At 37.4% G+C, this 18,763-nt stretch overlaps 1 protein-coding gene and 1 long non-coding RNA gene across 8 annotated transcripts in view; one reads left to right on the top strand and one right to left on the bottom strand.

The window, feature by feature from the left end:
* CPLANE1 (ciliogenesis and planar polarity effector complex subunit 1) overlaps nucleotides 1-18,763 on the top strand; it is a 58,358-nt gene that overhangs the window by 18,555 nt on the left and 21,040 nt on the right. For 4 of the 7 annotated variants that reach the window (XM_064404066.1, XM_064404062.1, XM_064404067.1 and 1 more), the window contains 16 exons: nucleotides 252-480; nucleotides 713-846; nucleotides 2,281-2,498; nucleotides 2,761-2,925; nucleotides 3,952-4,090; nucleotides 4,423-4,532; nucleotides 5,592-5,753; nucleotides 5,914-6,022; nucleotides 6,382-6,685; nucleotides 7,103-8,036; nucleotides 9,202-9,365; nucleotides 10,366-10,499; nucleotides 11,067-11,149; nucleotides 11,983-12,051; nucleotides 14,234-14,316; nucleotides 16,748-16,934. In XM_064404066.1, the coding sequence (XP_064260136.1) occupies nucleotides 252-480; nucleotides 713-846; nucleotides 2,281-2,498; nucleotides 2,761-2,925; nucleotides 3,952-4,090; nucleotides 4,423-4,532; nucleotides 5,592-5,753; nucleotides 5,914-6,022; nucleotides 6,382-6,685; nucleotides 7,103-8,036; nucleotides 9,202-9,365; nucleotides 10,366-10,499; nucleotides 11,067-11,149; nucleotides 11,983-12,051; nucleotides 14,234-14,316; nucleotides 16,748-16,934 (3,224 nt within the window). The remainder of the gene's footprint in view (nucleotides 1-251; nucleotides 481-712; nucleotides 847-2,280; nucleotides 2,499-2,760; nucleotides 2,926-3,951; nucleotides 4,091-4,422; nucleotides 4,533-5,591; nucleotides 5,754-5,913; nucleotides 6,023-6,381; nucleotides 6,686-7,102; nucleotides 8,037-9,201; nucleotides 9,366-10,365; nucleotides 10,500-11,066; nucleotides 11,150-11,982; nucleotides 12,052-14,233; nucleotides 14,317-16,747; nucleotides 16,935-18,763) is intronic. The other 3 variants (XM_064404065.1, XM_064404064.1, XM_064404063.1) reach the window with 3 other exon arrangements.
* LOC135290190 (uncharacterized) lies at nucleotides 14,150-18,221 on the bottom strand. Its single transcript, XR_010352898.1, has 3 exons — nucleotides 17,981-18,221; nucleotides 16,689-16,860; nucleotides 14,150-14,278 (listed from the first exon to the last, which is right to left on the bottom strand). It is a non-coding gene; the product is annotated as an uncharacterized LOC135290190 (long non-coding RNA).

Raw genomic sequence — 18,763 nt, 5'->3', positions numbered from 1 at the left:
CTTGATTTCCTATCCAACATTATTGAGCAGGAAAATAGCTTATTTTGAACACACTCTTATACCATTGCATGAGCTGCATCTGCTGCTGCAGATGCACTTCCACAGTATACCTCTAATAAAAGTATATTAATAATAAAAGAAGTTGTACACTGTAACTAATCCACAAGCAATGTGAGCAAATGAATTCCAGATTATTCATGTGATAGCATGAGGATTTATGTAAACTTTAATATGTGCCTTTCATTTCACAGATTTACCTCCTCGTGTCATTCCACTGCAACACTGTTTGGTTACCAGAGCTGTCAGGGACCAGAAGCTTTCATCTGTGTGGACAGCTGAATATGCTCTTGATTTGTTCTTTATTGGTGGACTTATTCCAGAGGCTGTGTGGTTAACACACACACTTGGGGACTGGAAGCTGTCTGTGTCAATTGGTCTGGCCTACCAGCTGTATTGTCAGAACTCTGAGGAGCTCTCAAGGTAAACTTGCAACTGGAATTAGTATACTATTTTTTGTTACATAGTTATTTCCATGAAGTTTATTGGGACAAACCATATATATTGCCTCAGAAGTTCTTATTACCAGACTCCTACGAGTCTTAAGGTGTTGTGATTAGTTATTTTGGCATAGCTATTAGTTTAACAGACCTTCATTGGATTATGTATGGATATTACTTTGTTATTCATGAGCAGTTTCTTGTTATACTTTCAGAATGAAAAAACCAGAGTGTCACCTGCCATTAAGCTTATTACCAATGCAGACTTTTCAGGAAAAGTTACAGTCTTTGTTAGGACAGCCAGTAACTTCTGAAACATCAGGACATATTAAATACAAGAAGTTCACAGGTACTTAAAATGAAAAATAATTGTGGTTATTTTTAATGTTATTTGACTGCATATACAGTGTTATACACTGTCTGAAAAAGAAACAATTTCTTTGTCTTCTCCAGTGTGTGTATTACTGTTATAATATATTCAAGCACTTTAATTTCACGAGGGTCTGTGTTTTGGCTTTGATCATTTCAGAAATGAAATAAATTATCAATCCTGTCTTCTCATTGTATTGTCCAAACATTTGTTTGACCATATTTGATATTAACTTATTTGAAAGAAAATTGAATCTTCGTTACAGCAAACAAACAAAAAATTTTATATGTTAACAAGTATGGGAAATATAATCAAACTTGAAATCGGCTATAAGAAGTTTAGTTTTGCTTTTTCCTTTCTGATAAAGTGGATGAGATCCAGCAGCTAGCAAGGCTAAGAGTGTATTCCCAGTAGGCACATACACAGTACCTACATAGGAATGGCCTCACACAAACAACTACAGACGTGCTCACCACTCACACAGGCAGCACCAACAGCCATATCACCTTTCCCTCTCCTGTTGGTCAGGGTTAAGATTGGCATAAAGGTACCTGTTTGTACAGTGTGTGTCATTCCAGTAGCTAGGCCAGTGGCAAGACCATTAGCTGAGTAGGTGGCCAGCTGACCCAGTTGCTGAGTGTCACAGGTAGCTCATGTCTGTGTCTGTAAGCTCTCAAAGCCCCAGAGAACTGACAACACCCACTCACAAACACCCTCTTCCCCCACACACATCCACTGTCCAAACCCGCCCACAGCAGTTGGCCTGGAGCAGTGTACAGGATACAGCAGGGAGTTGGTCTGGGCTCCTCAGCCTGTCCAAGTGCCTGGCATTTAAGGACACACACAAACCAGTGTACACACTGTATTTCTGGCGTGTGGTCATGGCTCCCTTGGTCTCCACTTGTCTTGCCCTTAGAGACATGAAGACACACAAGCAGGTCTCTCACTTGTCTCTGGCTCTTGGCCAGGTCTTCACTGGAGCCTGCAGATACTGTGAGCTCCTAACTTAATACTTAACTGCTGAAATTCCCGCTGTTAGCTGGGTCAACCTGACCTTATTTATATTCTACAGAAAGTTTACTGGCACAATCTCTTTATTTTATTATCTTTTTGTCTGAAAGCATTTCAAGTTCTTGTCAGTAGGTGGACAAGAGTGTTATGCCAGGCAAATGCCTGGCTAAAAAGTTCCATTGCTCTACCTAGAAAGGCAATAGGCGTCATGGTAATGGGGAAAAACTTAAAATTAATGATTGAATGCTAATTTTTAATGCATGAGATCTTAATCTTAAAGCAAGTAGATGAGTCTGTTATTATAATATATGAATGCAAATTCAGAGAATGTAATGATGTCAGAATGAAAATCCATGTATTGATTCAATTAATTTATCTGTTTCTGGGCTTAATATTTTATAGATCCCATTGAAGAGGAAGATGCAGATGTTCTTTATAGTTCAATGCAGGAACTACTGAAAGCAGCTGCTATGGCAGATGTTGATATTCTCTCAGAGACATTTCAGCTTTTGATGGATTCTGCCAAGGATCTTTGCAGAAAGTTTTACGGTTTGGTTCCAGTTGGGTTCTGTCTTCCAGCACCACCATTGTACTGTCCTCAACCAGCTTCTCTCAGTGAAGTAAGTCTGTTTCTTGTGTGTTTGTTTGATGGTATTTACAAATCTTTATGAGCTTTATTCTAGTTCTTTTGAGCTCATTTTTCTGTTTTCTTCCATGTCTGCTCATCTGCCCAGGTAGTACTGCAGTGATGAGAAAGTATGTGTGCCTCTGTGTTTTTTCCGTAAATTATCTATGCTATAGGAAGACAAGATTAGGACTAGTAACAACATTTAGTTATGTGTCCTTTCTAATTTTGAGCTTTGTTTGTCTTTGCATTTTCAGGAAGACAGCGATGACATTCTTTTAAAAACAGAGAAAGAAGTCCGTCAGAAAGTGTCAGGAGTTCTTCAGAGAATTATCTTGCTCTTCCGGGCTGCTCATTGTTCTTGCTCTGCAGCACAGTGGTATATTACACAGCTGAAGTGGGCAAGAAAAGTTATGCAGAAAGTAAACATTTCACTTTCTATTTTTAACTTGATTATCAATTATAAATATAACTGATAAGTTTGCAGCTGCAGAAGCATTCAGTCTCACCTTGGCTTTGATGTCACGTTTTGTACATGTCATCTTCTAGTTTTACACTTCATGCTCATTTTTATAGGAAACCAGAACTTAAAGATATAGGGTATCTAAATCATAAGGTGTTTCCTTTGAGTCTTTCTGTACCTACTTGGTAACATATGAATTCATTTATTTTCCATTAAAAGGGAAAAAAAAAAGACTTGAATTGGGAGTTATAGCTGTTAGCTGGATATACATGCTCCAAATCATTAGGGCTGAATATTAACATAGAAGGTAATGCTCACTTCTGGTAGTGGGCTCATCTTAGTGCACAGAACTTGTAAGGTCTCTTTTTACTTTTGTACAATTTGTTTGCACAGGAGCAAATTCAGAATAAATTGATTAAAAGTTTTTGTGTATAATCAGTCTTTTCTTAGGTCATTGTAATATAGCTACTTAAAGAAGAAGAGAGTGTGTATGGCTCTCTCTTACTGCACCCCCCCTGCACCAGCATTAATGCAGTGATTGAGATCAGGAACTGATCTGGCTGAAAAGTATTTACTTCTGTTTGCATGGTCACATGCCTATTGTTGGCATGGCGAGCTGCTCAGACATTTCAACTGAAACTGGAGGCAAAGCTAGTCAGCCTTGGTGACAGCAACCTGGACTGTGTTGAATCAGTTCTTGATTGTGATCTTAGTTCTTATACTTTCTGTTACTCTTGTATTTCATTGTAATCATGAGTACCATTCAAACAAAAGCATTTTTTGTGCCATAGTTCCTATTAAACATATTCCTTTAAATGAATTTTCAGAATAGTGGTTTGAAGAAAATCAAAAGCAAGCTTCAGGGAGTTTTACTGATCTTGGCAGTATTGTAATAACTGAGAGGCTGTGCATTTAGTAGTGATACATGTAAAGTGTTAACTGGTTTTTATTGACATTTTGATTGTTTATTTACCTGTTATTATAGATTCGAATGAAAGATTCTCTTCCTTTGCTGAGTCCATTCCCAGAGACTTTACTTTGTTACTGCAATTTCCGCACTGCACTCTATGGATCTACATCTTCTGGAGCCCATCAGTTTGATGATGTTACCTGTAAAATTTTAGGTCCGTATGGAGTAACATAAAATAATTTAGAGCTGGAGAAAAGAACACCAGTGAAAATCCACAGCTGGCATATTAGGTTGAAATAGTATATTGCAATGCATCAAGAACACATTTCATTTCCAGCTTTTATGTTAGTTACCGAAACTCTTATTCAAATTTACTGTTCTGTATTGGGTGTGGGGAGTCATGTTACAGAGCTGATAGATGTGAAAGAACATGAACACTAAGTGGGACTAAGGAGCTGTAGCTCCAGAACAATACTGAAAAATGTCAAGCTACTCTATTTAATTTATTTAAATAGAATCTCATCATATTGCATTTTTGTATTATAGGTTGGTTCAGAGAGTTCTGTGCATTATGTTGGATGTTTCATGTTCGTGAAAAATTATCTGACAACTGTAGGCGGTACCAAACTGCAAGGGAAAATATTAACAATATCAAGGTAATTGTATTCCTAATACAGTAGAGATACATCTTAATAGTATGAAGCTATGAGAAGAATTCTAAAGATCTGCTGTATATTTCTGTGAGAACTTCTATTTGCTTAACAGAACAAAACAAGCACAATGCTTGCAATGTGAATTACATATTTGATGCTATGGAGCAGTGTGCTGTGCGTGTGATCTCCATCCTCCTGACAGTATTTCTGTTAGGCTTTTGCTTGGTACTGGAGTCAGAAGAGTTGCCCGAAAAGCAATAGCTTCTACACTTGTTGACCTAAGAATTTACTTTCTGGTTTGTTTTTTTCCCTATTAGGTCAAGATATTTTGAGAATTTCCTGAATAATACATACTTAGTACACCACAAATAGGGTTTATGGTGTGCTAAGTATACATGGTTGTCAGAAAGAGTAATGGAAAAAATTAAAATTTGATCATGTTTTCTCTACTTATACCTTCTCAACTGATGTCAGAGGTCCAGGAAGAAAAAGAAAGAAACTACTAGCATATTTGTCAGGTATTCTGTAAGAAGGCCAAGATTTTTCTTCACCAGAAAAACTAAGCTTCAGATAATCAGTATGGCTTTGTTTCAAATGGTGGATTATTCTAATTTTTCTGTACTTCATCTGACAGTGACAAATGAGATAGACTGGTTTATTTTGAACAGTATTTTCTATCTTAAAAGCCTCTTGCAAGGCTTAATTATCTTGCTCACAAGAAAGAATTTATGATCACCTGAAGTCAAAGTAGAATTACTTACTTCGCAGTTTAGGCAAATCCTCAGGTTTTACTTGTGACTGTAAACAAACTCTTCAGCTGTGTGCTAATAGAATTTTCCTAAGCTGGTTTTAAAAAGCCCTTTTTTTTCTCTCTCTCTTATTTTTTTAACGTACGTTATGATCCATTATAACGCTCATCTGTTTCCTGCCATCATATACTGCTCTGCTTAACAGATAAGTTAGAGGTTTTTATTTTTAAGAAGCATTACTATTTGCAATGTATGAATCGTTTTGCTGAAATACAGTGTTCATAGTAATTAATATTTCTGGTAATTTTTTTAGGATCCAAATAAGAATGGATATGATGCCTACACAGTTGAGCTTTGTCTGAATGCAGTGGAGTGGGCTTGTCGAATGCTGCCTTTCTGCAGATTCATGAATGTTGAAGAATTAGTTCAGGATGTAATTTTAAGTCTGCTTGGAGGATTGCCACCAGTAAAAAAGGTAAAAGACCTTAAAACTAGTACAAAAGCAATATAGATTATCACAAATATTTCTCCTCTTTGGAAAACCTACTGTTTCTTTTCTCATGGTGTAAGTTATATGTGAAAAGACACCTACTTGTGTGATAGCTACTGGAAAAAATTCTTTCTTTTTTGTGTAGGTGGTAGAGATTTTTGTAAAAGCATTTCCTAATCCTGAAGATGTAAGAGTTCCACTAAGAGATAAATATCATGGACTTCAGCAGCGACTCAGACACAGTACTGTTAAAGGTAACATTCATCATTCTTCCGGAAATCTTAAACAAGCTTTGGTTTTTATCCTAGTTATTAGCTTGTGTCAGTACTTTCTGTCATACCCCATGCAAAACAATTATTGCCATTTTCAGTTGGACAACTTTGAGTTTTGTCACAAAGTCTGTGTTTTCTTTCTGATACATACGATTTCTATACCAGTCACAGGGTATTGTGGCTTTCAAAATGTTGATGTTTCTTCACATTATCACAGTTTCTTGTTGAATTTATAAATGGCTCTAATTTATTATTTTAATTGAAATCTAATTCATGTCTCAATTTGAGAGACTAACTTAAAACTGAAAATTAAGACTGCAAACTTGGTTTTCTTTTTTAAGAAAGTCCTGAAAGTGAAAACGTGATGTCTATACAAGCTGCTGAAGAAGTGAGGAAGAAGGCCTTGAGACGTGTAGTAAAGAATATAGGCCCCATAGAAGTTAATATTTGGGAGCCAGTAGAAGAGGCAGCATCAAATGATGAAGAACACTGTTATGACAGATTCTCATTAGGTACTAGTCTAAGCACAAGCACACTTACTGATGTTGGGAATCCTCAGGTATATAATGAAGCAGACTCACCAGACACACTTTCTGATGCTTTGTTTACTGAAGAAACAAGACTTCAAACACCTTCACTGCCAAGGTATGAAAAATTTGCAACAGAAGGCTTTTGACTTAAATTTGGGGGCAGGGAGGGAAGAGTTGTCTCCTGCTGATCAAGTAGTCACCAAACAGGTAAATTGTTACTATGGGTGATTTATCAAGTGACGAATTACAGATTTCCTAAATCATAGAATTACCAATGTTATATTAGTTAGTATGTGACTAATAAATTATTGAAGTGTAAATTACTATCAGCTGTGTCTACATTCATATATGTTACTGCCTAGTTTCTGTCTATGGATTTTGTTATTAACTTGCCACCTATACATTGTACTAATGTAAATTTGGGGGTTTTGGCTGTTTCTAACTTCAGTGGAAGATAAGGAACTAATGTTGCATGTAACTCTTTTAAAAATGGATCTGGATATTAATGGTTCTTACATCTATTGTCTTACAGGGAAAATGAACTCCAACAACAAAGGGAAATAGGTAACAAAAATACCACACACAAGATAAAAGCTCCTAACTGTAAAACAAAACATAAAGACAAAGTGTGTAGGAGAGACAGGCTTAATCAAGATAATTTGCCTGTAGTTGGTGCGTGGGAATTTGAACGTGATGATGATGAGTATGTTAGATTTTTAGAACTCTTTCTGAGTTATGTTCTTGAGAGAGACCTGATAAAGTACGGTGACCTTGGAATTCCATTTCTCACTAGCTTTTCTGGGCTGCTTCGAGAGCATGAATTGAACTCTCTCTTTTTTGATGTTCACACAACACTAAAACGTCGACAAAACAAAGCTAGAAGTCAAAGTGTGTTTAGAGCAGGGTCTTGCTATACTGTCACCCTGGCATCCTGTGATCCTGAAGAAGTACCTGCCTGTAATGAAAACAAAAATATTTTGGAAAAACTAACAATTGTACAGTCTGTTGGGCAGACCACAGAACCTTCTGTGTGTAACCTAAAAAAAGGACTTAAAGAAGGCTTATTTGGTTTAAAATACAAACCAATATACAGAGCTCAGACTGACAATCAAGGAGTCAGTGTTGCACAAGCAAACCAGACCTTTCGTAACCATACTTCCTGTACCCTGCAAACTCAGGCAATTCCTAAATACATTTACAAAACTCTTGATGTAGTTGGTATTGTACCAGCAGAAGAACTGCCTATAGATTTGATGGACAAATTAAGCAATATTTCAAAATTGCTGGAGTGGATGATCAGATGGTCTGATAAAAGACTGCCCTGTGGTTCCAATAAACAAGATTCCTTAGAAGAGACTCTCCCAGTGATACATCTGAAAACATCATCAGCAGCTGTCCTTACATCTTTATGGTTGTTAGAACAGTTATATGGAGACAGATCTCAAACACGGAGCATAAAATGTAAGGTAAGAAAAAGGATGGGACAAGTGTTAGTGAAGTGTGTGAGTGAGTTATGCCAGTAGGAAAAATCACATATATGTTTTACCTCATAGTTCTCTTCTCAGTAAAACATGGAATATTGATTAATAGCCTTTCTTTTAAGAGTTGCAAAGAAAAGGGAAAAAAATCCAGAAATACTGAAAATCTGTCAGTAGAAATACTTAAGTTGGAGATGAAAATTCTCTTTGGAAGTTCGAAATATAGGTCATTTATTCAGACACCACATTTTTTGCACAAATTCTTGTAAGTTTGGCCACTGTGTCTAGTTTTGGACATCGTCTTTGAAAAAAACATACTACTGGAGATGGAACATGGCAAAGCAAGGCAAAGAATAAAGAAGTAGTTCCTCTTGCAAGAGTTCCTTTGTGTTTGAGGACAGTGCAAATACAGTCTGACTAGAGTATTTTAACTGGTTAAAGACCAGTGAAAAATGACTAGCACTGTTACAGAGATTTGGAGTATATGTGTGGATTTGAAGGAGGCAGTTTGCCAGAGGAATCTGGTACGTGTTGCTTTAATTTATATTTCAGAGACAACTGGATCACTTAGCTTCTTTAATTAACAATACAGAGAGTCAGAGAATACATGAAAGGCTTTGAGGGAAGAGGGTTGTGCGACTCAGGTTGAGAAGACTTTTCTCCAATTTCAGAAGGGATTTTTTCTTACTTTTGGTTTGTATTTTCTGGTTTTTTGACAAGTATTTTGTTTACAGCTTACAAATCTTGTGCATGCATCTAACCACAAGGTTATGTATCTCTTTTTGCCTTTCATACTGTTTTCAGTGGTAAGTCGAGAGTTTTATATTGTCTGGATAAGGCCAAATCTTACTGTATATATTTGCCTTGATTATAGTGTCACATAGTGTCTTTGACAATTCATACTCAGTTGACACTGAGAAATCTTTCTTATATTTTATTTTCATAATTCAGAGGACCATTGCTTCACTTAATGCAAAAAGGGGAGAAACTAATTTCTGTAAATCTGTAAATCCAGGATTTTTTGCTGTATAATAAAGAAAAGGATATGAATTAAGTATAGCCATTCTATATGAAAGCATTGTGGTTTTTTTAAAAGTACCTGGTGGGTTTTTTTTAACTAGTGAATTTTGATTATTGTTGTTTTTATTAATAGCATCCAGATGATCAATATCTGAAAGAAATTGCATCTCTATCAGAAGCCCAGTCGAGAACAGAGGAAGAAAGTAGTATGGATGAAGGCTCTTCCACAGTGGCCAATTCTCCTCTTGATGTTCAGATTGTACAAGTCTATGATAATCTTTGTGAAAGTGATTTGGGGTAATTTTTTTTAACCTAAGAACTCTAGTTGGTCATAATTCCTCTACTAAGCAGCATGAGGAGATCTACTGTTATATATGTATTATTATATCAATATTTATATTTATGCATTATATACATGTTTAATTTTGTGCAAAAAGTCAAACTTGGGCATATTGGTTACAGCTGCATGAAGCAAATTAAATATTCTCAGTCAGCACATGTACATAAAGTAGCTGTTGCATATTAAGTGAATTGTACATGGTTGTTTATAAACTTAGTGATGGAAATAGAATCTAGATTACAAATATAACAGGTGTCATGGTTTTCTCAAAGAATTCAGATAACTTCCCCTCTCTTCAGTGTAATTTTCTTTTATTTGAGATGAGTGGTTCACAGTGTTAGTTTATTTTCCTCTAGATCTGTAATCTAGCTATGTTCATATGTGTGCATGTCAGAAAAATAGATGGAAAGAGCAGTAAATATTTTATTTGTTAATATCTTGCACTGTCTTGAAGATAAAGAATCCTTAACCTGAATTTCTCTGTGGCATTTCCTCTTATATTGCAATAAGAAAAAAAATTGACCTCTAGTATTAGAATATATATAGAGAGTGAGTTACGTAGATCTCTAGTATTCTGAAAATAATCTCTAGTATTTTGAGACATGATTGTATTCTTGTCTGACCATTTCCTATTTTTCCCAATAAACTAAGTTCCTGTGAGGGAGATAAATGTAGCCTTAACCAGGTGATTTTAAGGACATAGCACAGTTTGTCTGGAAACAGCCTGTCTGTACCTGGTGTGTACCATTAATGGCACTAAAATACCACAGCTATGCAAAAAAAAATTAAGCTTGGTTTAAGTTGTAGTCAGAGAGAAAACCTAAATGAATATTGGTTATATCACAACAGTGCTTAGTTTACAGTTAGGCACTAGGCTGCAGTATGAAAGAAACAGCAATATTTGAAGTGAGCCAGGTACTTATGTTGTTAATTGTGTTTTCTAATCCCTATTACCAGAATGTCTGCAAAGCCAAAATATTTTGATAAGAAGAAAATTAGTCATGGAAATAATTCTGTGCCTTGTGTAACTGAAGACCTGAATGAAGTGGGACCATTTGTTCAGCAGGAGTTGGATGTAACATCAGAACAAGGTTTGTTTTAACTGTATATCCTTTTATTGTGGTCTGACATATAACGCAGTAAGAGTTTTGCATTAATGCGATTTTATGTCCCTCTGTTTATTTAATCAAAAAGTACTAATGTCTTCATTCTTGTATTGAAATTGTTTTATCCAGTTTGTATTATAACTAAATTATATAAAATTGTTTTATCAAGACTTTCTGATCACTTTTTCTCTATGTCCCTTTTTTTTATAGAAATAGAAAAATGTATGTTAACATGTTCTATTCTCTTATATATTTTCACTCTGGAAATGTTCACACAACTGTGCAAACCATTTTGCAAATTTTAAGAGCTCAGTATGCATAAATTATCATATTTGTATCCTTTACATAAGCTACGGATTTTTTTACCTCTCTCTTTGGGTGCATGCATCAACACCAGTAAGTACACACATTTTGAATTTGCAGAAGCAACTTTGAACACTTTGCTCCACACTAGTGAAAAAGTGGATTAATATGACCTGCTGTCAGAAATCATGTAACAGTACTATAATCTATGTAGTTTTCTAATTTAGAGTAATTATGTTTATATTGTAGAATTCTTTGAGGAACCATATGAAACTTCAAAGAGCTCAAATAGCTCTGTCAAGATCAGACCTGTAGAACATCAAAGAGAACAGGCAAGTTGCCATACAGTCATCAGAGTTCATAGAAATGTTTGGGTTTGGAAGGGACCTTAATCATCTCGTTCCAAACCCCCTGCTATTGGTAGGGACACCTTCCGTTAGACCAGATTATCCAGGGCCCCATCCAACCTGGTCTTGAACACTTTCATGGATGGACATCCACATCTTCTCTGGGTAATCTGTTCCAGTGCCTCATCTCCTCACAGTAAAGAATTACTTCCTGAAATGTAATCAAAACCCACCCTTTTTCAGTCTGAAGTAATTCCCCCCTTGCCTGTTACTATTGTGCTCTTGTAAAAGGTCCATCTCCAGCTTTCCTGTAGGCTTCTTTAGGTACTGAAAGACTGCTCTGAAGTCTCTCTAGAGCTTTCTGTTCTTTATGCTGACCAACCCCAACTCTGACAGCCTTTCCTTGTGGGAAAGGTGCTCCAGGCCCCTGAACACCCTTTGTTCTGGACTTGCTTTACCAGGTTCATGTTTTTCGTATACTGGGGGACACAGAGCTGAACACAGTGCTCCAGTGAGTCTTCTGAGGACAGAATAGAGGGGAGAATTGCCTCTGTCAATATGCTAGCCATGCTGCTCTGGATGCAGCACAGGATATGTTTGCCTTGGACAATCTCTCAGTATTCCTCACCCTGTACTTGTTTCGATCCTCTGTAGGCTTCATTTTTGTGCTTGACTTTGTCTGAGAACTCATTGTTCATCCATGCAAGCTTCCTGGCATTTTTGCCTAACTTCCTCTTCATTGGGATGCATCCCTCCTGAGGTTGGAGGAGGTAATTTCTGAATATTAATCAGTTTTCCTGTGCCTCTCTTCTTTCCAGGGTGCAATCCCATGGGACTCTACCAAGCAGATCCCTGAAGAAGCCTGCGTCTGCTCTTCTAAAGTGAAGGTCAGTGAGCTTACTGTGTGCCCTCCTCACTGCCCTGAGGAACTCAAATTTCACCGTTTCATGATTGCTGCAACTAAGGCTGCCCTTGAGCTTCACATTCCCCATCAGCTGCTCCTTGGTGGTCAGAATGAGGTCCACCATAGTACCTCTCATTGCTGGCTGTTCTGTCACATGTGGAAGGAAGTTAATCATCAATGCCTTCCAGAACCTCCAGATTTCCTGTGCCATGCTGTGTTGCCCCTCCAATAGATACTGGAGGACCAGGGCTTGCAAAGGTGAGGTTGTTCCTATCTGCATATAAAGGACCTCATCTGCTTAATCTTCCTAGTTGGGCAGCCTTTTATCAGAACTCCACTGTAATGTCACCTGTCTCTACCCTCCCTGTAAACCTGAGCTAGAAATCTTTGGTCAGATCCTCATCCATCCCCAGGCACAGCTCCATGCACTGCAGCTAGTCACTGACATAGAGGGTGGCACCCACTCCTCGTGTCCCCTGCCTGTGCTTCCTAAAGAAAGAGCCTGCATCCATCCATTCCAACACTCCAGTCATCAGAACCATCACACCACGTTTGCAATGCCAGTAACATTGTACCTGCCAGGCACACACATTTCCAACTTTTTTTATTCCCTGTGCTATATGCTTGCATGGAGGCCCCTGATGCAGCTGAGTTACTGGCAGGAGGAATCGTAATTCCTTTGTGCAGCTCTTCAGGTGCTCTGTTGACAAGCTGCTCCTCTGCAGGCATCTCTTTCTGACTGTGTCAAAATATTGCCCCTCTCCTGACAACTTTAGTTTAAAGGCCTCTTCCCCCTTTCCAAGACAATGACTGAAGGTGCTCTTCCCCTTCTCTGATAAATGAACTCCATCAGCCCTCAGCAGACCAGGTTCTCAAAGCAAGTCCCATGGCTGAAGAAGCCATATCCCTGACTGTGGCAGCAGTCCTGTAGCCATTTGTTGATTCACCAGATTCAAACCCTTTCAAACCCCTTCCTTGTGGAAGGATGGGAGGGTTGACTGTGCACTCCAGAGCCCTCGCTGCTGCTCCCTTCTCAGCCAGCTTGTGGATGTGTCACTGGCACACGTGTGAAACAACAGCAGTGGGTACCAGTGGGTTGTACAGGGCTTTGTTGTCTCTCGGAGAGATCCCTGACAGGAGCCCCATGGAAGCAGCACCTCCCTAGAGAGTGTGTCAGCTTGGCAGATGGATGCCTTGTTACTTCTCAGAAGAGAGTTACCTCCTACTTTAATTTATCGCCCATCAACTTTCCTTAGTTTTGCTGGTTGTAACACAGAGAGCAGGTCTGCCTGCCTTACGCAGCTCCAGCATTTCTGCTGATGTGACAGTATCTTATATGGAAGCATTGAGTTGTTATGAATACTGTTTTCATAGTATCATGAATTCATCAATACATTTGTGAACTTGAGGGCTAAATTGTTTAGGGTTTGTGAATCTTCTTTCTTGCTTAATAATAAAATTAACAATTAAAAGGTGGTAAAGAGATCTGGTCTGGGCACTTTTGGAAATGTGTATATGATTTCATATATGTATATATAGTAGATATATTATGTATACATAAAATTGAATTGATTTTTAAAAAAAATACGTCAAGATGTTTATTTTGCTTCTGTCTGAAAACTCAGTCTGGATTTATAAATAAGAATACTTTTTTATGCATCATTTTTGGTCATAGGTATCTTTTCTTTGAAAGTGGCTAAGAGCAGGGCTGCTATGCTATGATTGTGGTCTCCAGTTTTTTCAATATATTGCACTATAGTGAATCTATGGCATGTGCAAAATCCTACATTTGTTTAATTTTCTTTTTTGTAGATAGTTTGTGTATAATGGGGTTGCTTCCACATTTTCATCTTTACCTAGGGGGTGTGAGATTAGCAGAATATATATCCAGGGTGCTATATGAATATGAATTTGGAACTAGAATCTCATAATAATGAGACTATTTTAAGAAAGAAAGATTCTCAGGTAAATTGTTATATCTCTGTTGCATGATCTGTAACTGTCTTCTGATAAGTATATAATTTTGATTATTTTTAGTCAGATTTTTGTAATTGGATAATTAATCAAAAATACATTTGCCATAGGCTAAAAAAACTGGTATTTTATTGAAGCAGCAGGGATAGAAAAATTTGCAAGTTTAGATCTTTTCATCTTTTTATATTCAGCAGGTTGCCATTTCAGCTGTAGATAGTGCTCAAGAAGATCCAAACCTGGAAGAACCAAAGGAAGAAAAGGCTGAAAAGAATATGTAAGTGACTTGGGTTTTTTAAGCTCTTTTAAGTCTTTTAACTTTGCTTAAAAATCTAAAGCAGTTTTGTTAATGATTGTATTCAGTGATGTCTCGGGTTCTTGCTGTTGCTTATAGCAACAAAGCCATAGTTTCAAACAGTTTCAATCATCTCCTGTTTCATGTACAGGCATTTTGACATGATGAAGGGCTGGGTTGATGAATTGTTATTTTAGTAATGATCTAATAAAACAAGCATGATTTGTGGGAAGATATAGTTTATCTAGGAGAAAGATAGACAATAACTGGAAAAGCAGAAAATCTTATTACAATGGCATATAAATAAATGTCCCCATGTATACATAACATTTGTGAAAGACTTTAAAATTAATTTTAGAAAGACTTGAAATCTTCTACTTTTTAAAATTACATGTTTTTGTTTTAACTGCATGTAGGATGCCCCTGGAGAATTTGTTATGTCATTGTTTTTTCTCTTCTCGAGATGCAGATGGTAGTGATATTAACAGTATTAGTTAATATCACTGTATTAACTAATATTGGATTTTCTCTTCCTTTGTGTACCAGAATCAAACTTTTCTTTGCCTGTTGTCTTGAATAGCTGGAACTTTTTCAGTGCTTTTGTTTGATTGCTAGGGGAGACAAAACATGAATGTCAATATTTGCCAGCTCAGATTGCAGTGTAATGCAGTAATTGAAGCAATGCAGATCTGTATAGCTTTGGTCAGGTGGCTTTCAGGTACTTCATCTCATACTAATTAAAATACTTTTTCAGGAGGTTATGTGCATATTTATACACATACATGTATATAAAATGGAAACAGCATAACAAATCATTGTAGTATTTGCAATTATTGTAGTATTTCTCTCTTTATAATATGACTGAGGTTGTTACTAGCACCCTTTCCCACTCATTTCTTTAAAACAAGATGCAGAAGTTCCTAGGCAAGATAAACCTGTACTGTTTTATGTAATAAAACAATATTTTTGATTTAAAGTAATGTGATGTGTAGTTTTGACTGCAAAATATTTGCAGGTATAGTGTATTATACCTACAAACAAAGTAGCTTTTTCTGGAACTTTTTTGTACTATAATCCTTGTGGATCATATACTTTCATATGTTGTCTGGAATATTGCATGGCTCAAATGTTAATTCAGAGATACCAGATTTGAAGAGACATTATAGTTTTGCTTTCTGGTTCTGGAGAGAATTCATTATATAATATTGCTATAGAAGATACTGGATTATATAGAAGACCTGAACAATAATATTTTAAACTTAAAAGCATTTTAATTTAAATTTCTAAAATGCAGCTATCCTATGGCAGCTGATAGATTTACATAAATATATACAAAATAAAGAGAATGTTGGAATTAGGAAAAGGAGTCAGGAGTCAATCTTGGGCTTTCAGTTCTGGAACCTATGAGGCTTTTTTCAGTTTAGAGGAAAATAGGAACTACGCATACTTTTGGGCTCCATTTTCATGTGTCTCTAATCTCTTTTCCTTCTTGAGTTTCTCATGCCAACTCTTTAAAAAAAAATTACTCAAATTTTTGGCATTTCATGTCATGCCTGCACATTCTAATTGCCTTCTTAAAGATTTCATATGCCCCTTCACACCTATTACATATCTAAAACTATTACTTATTGTCCATTACTTTATGATCCTGTTTGTTCACTTGGAGGCCATTCTGTACAATTGTATAAAGTTCTCTAAGGGTTGCCTGTATCCATAGTAATGTCACCATTTTTCTTAAAGAGAGAAGTGTTTTTGGGTTGATTTCTGTTGGTATAAGTAAAGTCCTTCAGTTTCTTCATAGCTTACTGTAAATCCTAACCCTCTCTTCTTCATGTAAGGAATTAATGTACTTAATATTCTTTACCAATTAAAAGATGTTGTAATCACTGTGGGAAAATGTAAGGAAAATAATTTAAAATTGGAGTAACACATACAATTACTCTAAAATCTTGTTACTTTTTGAGCCCAGATATCTAAAGGAACATTACTTTAAGTCAAAATGAATCTGCCTTCTTCCTTATTTCAGCTAAAAATGTCCCTCTTAATTTTCCACCAGCTGTTTGACTTTATGACTAACCAGGTCTTTTTTCTGTTTTTATTTGTCAAATCATTGTTTTCTGCCTGCATCTCTAGTGATAATAATATTTTAGAGATACTTGTGGCTACAAAATCAGCTAGACCTTACATCTTTACTACTTTTCTCATTCAGTATTTGACGAAGTGTTAGTAAATATGTCCTACATGCTCTCTGGTCATGATTGTGCACTGTTAATATTCAGTCGCTCCAACAAATTAATTATGTTTTTTAAATACACAGGTACATTTAATATTTTTCTGGATTGATTTAAGACAACCTTGTGTAGGTGTTTTGAACTCTGAATGTTTTTCATAGTTCGTTCTTTTCTTTCTTAAGTAGTGCAGACACTATAAGTGATTCTCAGCCTTCTGAGACTGCTGTGTCGACAGTGTCAAGTCTTGCCTCCTGTACTTCTGTTTGTGCAAAGCAAGAAGTCAAGGAAGAAGTTCCTAGAGAAGAGAAACCAAGTACATCAGAAACTGTCAGACAGATGCTACAAGATGAAATGTTTAAATTAGTTCAGGTGAGAGCATCTAATTATTTTAAGTAATTTTCATGGTACCAACTGTGTTGTTAAAAAAATTGGAATAGTTACTGTTTTAAGGACCTTCTGTGTGTGGTTGGTTCAGTGGTGGCTAAATGCCAGTGCACCCACTAGAATACACTTACTCATTTCCTGCTGTGAGATAGGATTAGGAGAAAGACAAAGCAGGCTCAAAACTTTAAAAGGGTATAAAGAAAACTTCAGTTACAGCTCAAAAAAAGAATAATAAGAATCAGAATAAAACCTTTAGAACACTTCTCCTGCTCCCTACAACCTTTTCTTTCTCAGTAACAACATACAGAAACAATTCAGTCAGTTTTAGAATAGTCTTTCTTCAGTTCACTTAGGGAGGGGAGTTGCCCTTGCTATGGCATAGACTTCTCCACAAGAAACAGTTCTCTCATGGCTTTTAATGTCCACGAATAGCAGCTGCTCGGAAATCTGCAATTGTGGAGTCCCTCCCATCTTTCGCAGCCTTCCCACAACTGTGTTTATGAGCCATGTCAGCTTATGGTGTGCTATTTTAAGGATGAGCGGTTCAAGAGCAAAGGTTCTCTTTACCTATCTCTGAGATCATCATCTCTGTTAACAGAGGTCTTCCTCTCTCCCTTGGGGCACTCTTTTCTCTCTCTATGCAAACTTCTCCTGGGATCACAACTACTGCAACATCTGCTCACTTTAGCATAGATGCCTGTGCTTACATCTACAATTTGAACAATTCATCCTCCCATACTTTCAATGAGTTACAGGAAAAAGAGCCTGACGTATCAATTATGTCTTCTCCATAGCCTTACAAGAGGATTTCAGCCCAAACCTGAGGCATCTCAACCCTCTCATCTGGGACTTGACTTCTTACTGACCTTCATGTCTTATGCTGTTCTCTATGTGTCTTTACTCTGTCCTTTTCTCTCCCTGAGGAAGAATTGAAGGTCTGCAAGTTTTATCTATGCCCTGAAAGAGCTAATATCTCACCCAGGGGCTGCCGATCCAAACAGGATCCCTGCCGGGGGTGTCAGAGCACTCACAGTGATGCATTCTCAGGCCACGCTGTGTCAGGATCTCAGGGGGCCTGGGCCACAACAGCAGAATCTCCGGCCGCATGTTTTCCATCCCCTGCTGCGTTCAGTTCCAGCCGCGGGGCACTCTGTGTGGCCTGCACAGCTGCCTCTGGGGGTTTTTTGGCTGCCGGGCTGGGGGGAGGGCCGGGATCTCAGCAGCCAGGCTAGTACTCAGCGGCCGATGGCCTCCCTTGTCCCTGCCGGCAGCCGCTGGGGCCCGGCCCCGCCCGGATCCCCGCGGGCCGGGCCGGCCTTGCTGCCTGTTCCCAGGCCAGAAGGGAAGGAGAGAATTCCCGGGCTTTGTTCGTATTCACATGTGTGTTCATAGAGGCGGGACTGGTTTTTAATTGGCTCATGAACCTTCTTATTCTCAAAGCTAGCCAGCAATTGGTTTTGCTAGGCACAGAGGAAGATCTCAGGAGCTCCTCTCAGAAAAAAATCACTTCAGTGGGTGGCTCCAGCGCAAAACAGCACAGGTTGTTCTTTAAAGAGATTTCTAGTTCCATGTTAACCACTGTGAAACTTATTTTACACTTAACTCTTACTTTTAATTCAAGAAAATTAGTGGTATAATAATAGATCTTTGAGTGTGTTTTAGATCACATATGTCAATGTCCTTTAATAGTTTACACTTGGAAAAATTCTGATGCTGTAATAGCTTTTCAACTGTGCTAGGATTTAAGTGGTGGTAAAATGTTGATCCAATTTTATGTGACCTTACGTTTATTGAAACGTCACAAAAACCAGAAG

The sequence above is a fragment of the Passer domesticus genome, chromosome Z, assembly GCF_036417665.1.
Source record: "Passer domesticus isolate bPasDom1 chromosome Z, bPasDom1.hap1, whole genome shotgun sequence".
Classification (NCBI taxonomy): Eukaryota; Metazoa; Chordata; class Aves; order Passeriformes; family Passeridae; genus Passer; species Passer domesticus.
This window is presented reverse-complemented; position numbering and strand designations above follow the sequence as displayed.